The sequence below is a fragment of the Miniopterus schreibersii genome (assembly GCF_964146895.1).
Source record: "Miniopterus schreibersii genome assembly, chromosome: 1".
NCBI lineage: Eukaryota > Metazoa > Chordata > Mammalia > Chiroptera > Miniopteridae > Miniopterus > Miniopterus schreibersii.
In genome coordinates this window covers 133,005,294-133,011,233 of record NC_138101.1, presented here as the reverse complement: position 1 = coordinate 133,011,233, position 5,940 = coordinate 133,005,294, and the positions used below count along the sequence as shown (strand labels likewise).

General features: G+C 50.7%; 1 protein-coding gene across 1 annotated transcript; it reads right to left on the bottom strand.

The window, feature by feature from the left end:
- Positions 1-961: 961 nt before the first annotated feature.
- LOC308557104 (granzyme B-like) lies at positions 962-4,300 on the bottom strand (the record flags this gene model as incomplete). The annotated part of the gene is given in 7 exon segments (XM_081137157.1): positions 962-1,201; positions 1,836-2,096; positions 2,280-2,415; positions 2,940-3,084; positions 4,111-4,198; positions 4,200-4,270; positions 4,273-4,300. Coding segments are annotated over 7 exon segments (906 nt in total). The 3' UTR covers positions 962-1,024.
- Positions 4,301-5,940: the final 1,640 nt, after the last annotated feature.

Sequence of the window (5,940 nt, the reverse complement as noted above, 5' to 3'; positions counted from 1 at the left end):
TCTGAGCCGAGAGGCCAGTAGTGATGCAGAGGAACAGGCTGAAGGGGGCTAAGGCTCCTGAGTGACCTAGTGAGTAGACTCGGAGCACATGGTGGGGACATTGGGCTGGATGTGAGGGTTGAGCTGACTCTGATCAGTGAAAGATGGGGCAAGTGACACCCTGCCCCCTGTCCTCCAGGGCCCTGCATGGGGCCAGCACAGGCCTGTTCCCACGATAACCCTCTGCTAGAGCATAAGCTGGGTGGCAATTCAGTGAGGAGGCCCTGCTGGGACCTGGGACCTCTGGGTGTCCTAGGTGTGGGGGGGAAACGCAGAACTGGGGAGCTCAGATCAGTGTGGTCTGGAGGGCACAGGACTTGGTGGACTCTCAGAACTCTCAGTGGTCAGCAGAGATAAAGAAGAAGGGGAGGCCAGGAGACTGGAGGCCAAGCTGGGCCCTGAGCTCAGAGAAGGGCAGAAAAGGGCAAGGAGAGAAATTCACTTCAAAGAAAATAAGGAGCTTCTCAGGACTTTGCTTCCTCCTGCCCCCCACCTCTGCCCCTCCCTGGTTGTGGGAGTAAAATGCCCTGCTCAAGAAGGCCTTCCTCTCCCCAGTGCGGTGAGGCTACACCCTGGAGCTGCAGCCCAGGCTGTGCCTGCTTGGTGTCCAGCACCCACGGTGTTATTCCCTTTCTCTCCACTACATAACACAGAGAAAGAAGTAAGACATTCCTGCTGAGCCTAGGACCTGAGAGGTTCATGTTTTCTTCTAACAGTGGTCAGCTCTACCTTGGCAGAAGGGCAGGCCCTGCAGGTACAGGTGTGTCCAAGAAGAAGCCTGGTAAGAGCTTTTATGGGGTTTTGGGGAGGTGGTGGGGGAAGGGAAAGAGGAGGAAGATGCAGCAGGATTGTGCCATCGGCCTTCTGAGCCCAGAGCTGGTGCCTGCGAGTGAGGTCAAAGAATAAGCAAAACCCAGATCTTCCCACTCAGCTAATAGACATTTATTCGGGTGCTGGCACCCCTCCCCCCCAGTGTGATCCTGGGTTAGCTCCAAGGAAGAGAGTCTGGTTCCTGCAGTTGGGTGTTTTTTATGATTTTCTTTATCCAGGGCAGGAAGCTTGAGACTTTGGTGAAGACCCGTGGTGTTGATCCATCAGAGCGTCCATAGGAGACAATGCCCTGGATCCCATTTTCACACAGGAGAGGTCCCCCGGAGTCACCCTGTGGACAGAGAGAGGGAAGGACTGAGCCAGTTCTCCTGGCCCTGCCCTTCCTGCCATCCCAAGCCCCCTCTCAGACAAGGCTGCTGTGCTTGGACTGCACTGGGAGATAAGTGGTTGTGCAGGCCCCTCAGCCTGTACTTTGTCACTGCTTCACTTCACTGCAGGTGGCAGCTCCCTCTGCTGCCCTAGATCCGGGATCCTGTCCCTCTGAAGGTGCTTCTATACTGTGGTTGCAGTCTCCTGGGTAAGGGCCTGAAAGCAGGCAGGTGGGGCTGACACATTGCTTGGAGGAGGAGCCCATTAACCAAGGTGGGCATCAGCTCTGAGGAGCCACTATGTTTTAACTACTGCGCACACAGGAAACAGTTTTCTAACTGCTGTGCCTCAGCTTGGGCCAGAGTGTTGCAGATGCACCCTTCTGGAGGAGCGTCGTGTTTAGATTGACTCTAAGCCCTTGAAGGCTCTTACAGGCCCTATTTCTCCCAGCTCTGGCTGCTCCCTCTTTTCTTCCCAGAGAGAAAGATCACAGCCTAGAGGGTGAAGGAGTCCACCCCTGCCTGTGTCCCCAGGTCCCAGTTCTTAACCAAACATTCCTGTCCCCAGAGCCAAGGTAGGCAGATGTCCAGTATCACCTGAAAGGAAGCCTTCTTTTCTGTCGGGTTCCCCAGGCACAGCTGAGTGTTGTTGTTGTAATAACGCTGTAAGCGACATTGGCATTCCCAATCCTCCTGCACAGTCAACTCTACTTCCTGCAGAGTGTCTGGGTATGTGCCCATGGGGGCAACCAGCCCCCAGCCAGCCACAGTGCACTTCTGTCCCGGCTTTGGCCAGTCCTTGCTGCTGGGCAGGTGGAGGGGCCTCACGGTGTTAGTTTCCTTGATGTTTCTCTCCAGCTGATGGGGAAGAGGAAAGGGAGCCTCGGTCAGCCAGGGGTCTCTGGGTCTGGACACTGAGGGGTCACCAGAGTCACAGGGACTGGTCAGGTGACCCGGATGGGAAAAAAGGAATGAACAGGCCTCAGTTGAAGGGGAAACAATGTGGACTCAGAAAGGCAAGAGGATCAGGAGGTTTCCTACCTGCAGTAACATGATGTCATTGGAGAAGTTCCTAGGATTATAGTCTGGGTGGGGGATGGTTCTTTTCACTAGGATGACCTGCTGGGTCTTCTCCTTCTTTTTGAGGTTGTGGGCCCCCAGGGTGACACTGATTGACCTGTACAGAGAACAGAGTGGGTGAGTGGGGGGGAGTTAGAATCACAGGAGATGCAGCCCAGGAGATATGAAGGGCAGGTGACAGCTGGGGCAGGGCAGGGCTGCAGCTAGGGGAAATTGAGGCCACAGGAAGGCAGGGGCTGAATGACTCTACTTCTCAATGACAGAGTGCAGGGCTTTTGGGAGCCCTCTTTTGCCCTCAGGCAATATGATGAATCTGCTTGCATTTGCATTTTTACACTAATGCATGTGTTCATCATCCACTGCTGCTTTATTTGGCCAGAAGGTTTCTCTCTTCTCAACTGTGTAACTTGCTGTAACCACTGACCCTCTGAGCCCAAAGATTACCTGTCCTATTTCTCAGCCTCTCACTGCCCCAGTCATGATCTCAGAGGGCTCCTCTGTGAGCTCTCCTGGGCTTGGGTTGCCAGGAACCTGGGGAGCTGCCCTGGGCTGCAGCTCCTGGGATAAAGTACAGGGTCCCTGTAGGGGTCCAGGAGGTGCAGGCTGGCTGCTGCCTCTCACCTTCCATTGCAGTGAGCAGCTGTCAGGACAAAGTTCCTTCTCACAAGGACACCGCCACACCTGGACTCCTTCTCATTTTTAATGTGAAGGTAGGCCATGTAGGGGCGAGAGTGGGGCTTGGTTTCATGTCCCCCGATGATCTCCCCTGTAGGAAAAGTCCATTGTGCCTTTGTGTCCCCACTGAGTCCACCAGGCAGGCATTGACTTGATGACTCAGGGTGGCTGGCCGGGCACTTGGGAGGATGGGCTGGCCTGGAGCTGAGAGGGGTCAGGAGGGACCTCAACTTTCTCATCTGGAAAAGGGATGAGCAACAGGCTGGGTCTGTGACTTTGCCTGCCACACAATTGCAGGTAAGAATACCTGTCTTAGGGGTGACAAAGGCCTAGAGGCTCCTGAAAATTCTTCTCCTGACTTCGCTTGGTTTTGGGTGACCTTCTGAGGCCCCTGTGGTGCTCAGAACAGAGCAGTGCTCTTTGCAGTGCTCAGGGCTTATGTTTAGAAATCTCGAAGTTGCAGAGCTGATCTAGGGCCTGACGTGTGGTGTGTGCCCTGTAAGTGTTTGTTGGCTGCCTGAGGGATGGCCCCTAACGGGCCTTTGGAGGAGGGTTGGTAAGGCCAGTGCTGTAGGATTCTGGAAAACGGACGTTTGAGGTTGCCAACCACACTGGCTCATCCTTTAAAGAGAGGAACTGCTAAAGGCCTCTGAAGAAAAGCAGAGTTGGAGAAAGGGACTGAGGGGCTTTGGAATGGAGCAAAGGCAAGAGTAGTCTTCTGGGGACAGTGACCAGACCAACTCTTTTGTCTGCTGAGCTCTGGGCTTCTCTCCTAAGCAGATCCTGAGGATATCACAGACATGGAAGCTGGGACTGCTCTGCTCCCTGCAGTTTCCCAGCCTCTCCATGCACTTCTAGGAAAGTTCCACGCTCCACATGGCCTGGGGAGGGCATTGTGCCCACTGGGTTTTCTTGAAAATAGCATTCTGCCTTGTCATTTCTGCTTGTAGCTTATCCAGCATCATGCCTGGGGTCTGAGATGGGGGCCGGGGGGGCGAGTTGGGGTTCAGGACATTCCTGGTGGATAGATAGATCAAGGATGTTCAGAAGGGAGAGGACCTGGTCTGTGCCCACTGGATGATGGATTGGGCTTGTGAGGGTGGGGATGGTCACTCACCTGCTTCTGTCCCGAGGAGTAGGAAAAAGGCTAGCAGGAGCAGGAGCAGGGGTGGCTGCATCTTTCCAGGAAGGCTGCCCAGGTCGGAGCTGCTGGTGTTTCTCTGTGCTCTCTTTTAGTGCCCAGAAAAGGAAGGAGGTACAAGTGAGCTTAGTGACCTGAGTTCCCCTCCGGTTTTGTAGTGCTTCATCCTAAAAGGCTTTCTATGAAAGCTTCCCCGCCCCCAGGCCTCCTGTCTGATGGTGCTCTCTGGGTGTGAGAAATATGCAGCAACCGCATCAGTACCCACAGGTGATGACTCAGAGCAGACACCAGAGCAGACTTCAGCCAGAGCAGGAACCCAAGGGTAAAGCGTGGGGACTGTAAGATGTGGTATCGACCAGTGGAGGTACTGGAGCCCAGAAACCTGAGTCCCCAGTGACAGAACCACCAATACCTCATTTCCATGCTACTAAGATCATCAGGGTAAGTTCTTTCACACGTGTGTTTAGGCCCTTCTCTGTCCTATGCTAAACATAGTGGAGATGTGTCTCCTTCCTTTAGAGCAGGATTTTGAACTTTTTTCATCTCGTGGCATATATAAACTGATTACTAAAATTCTGTGGCACACCAAAAATATATATTTTTGCCAATCTGACAAAAAGAATAGGTATGTTTTATTGATTTACAAAAAAATAGTTTTTACTTACTTTTTTGCTCCAAAGTGACTTAAAAAAATCAAATGCCTATACTTGTATATAAGAATTTCTGGTACCGAGAATTAACTAATCAGACATATCTGTATTTTGCAACGTGACCAATAAGATGCGACTCTTAAATGACCTTTATATTTATGGTTCAAGACAGGGCATTCAGACCAGCTGACTATTGTTGTGTTGGCTGTTGCGATTTTTTTTATTTGACGACATAAGAGAAAATAGTTCAGTGCCCCTGACTAAATAGTCAGGTATTGCATGGTTTAAAAATTCTGGTAGCACACTGTTTGAAAATCGCTGCTTTAGAGAAAGTTGACCATCTGGTTGGGGAGACAGAAACATCAGGGAGCAGAGTAGTGAATGGGAAGGGCCATATTAGAAGAATGCACAAGCTAGTAACTGAGCATGGCCACCATCTGCTAAACTGACATCACAACCCATTCATCATCGCAGCCTCCTTCTAAGGGGATTTTAATTTACAAAATGTTGACAAAAGAAGTAGAGTCCACTTCTCTTGTCAACATTTTTAACAAAAGTACTGCCCTTGACATGTATTCATCTAGACTAAGGAATCCTTGTGGCTCCTGAAGTTGAACTCACTGATTGACTTAAGCCTAGGTCATTCTGACTTTAGGTTGGCTGGGATCAGTCCCACCAAAACCACATGAGCTGGGGCTGGAAAGGGCTGTTTCCCAAAGGAAGTTCAGGTTACTAAATTATCCATATGTGAAGTGAGAAAGCATGCTTGGCAACCAAAGACCAATAATTGTCCTTTTAGTATTCTCTGTCCTCTGTTCAGAGAGCCACACTTCTCATATAGCAGGCTTGGCACATAATAGGCTTGCACTTGCTAAGCAAATTATGCTGACGAACTCACTGTACTGTGAGGACCGTTGCTCTAAACAGCCTATGCCCAATTCTGTTCAAAGATCAACTAGGTATTTCTGAGTGGTTAGAGGGTGGTAATTTACATTTCCACCTTTATGTTTTCTGTATTTTACAATTTTCCTATGAGGGATATTATGTATCCAAATACATAATTTCAGTGTAAGTGTCCTCTTTGTCTTAACACAATATTCCAAACCTCTACTTTTTTGAACTCAGCTTGCCTCGTAGTAGATGTTTTAAAAATAAA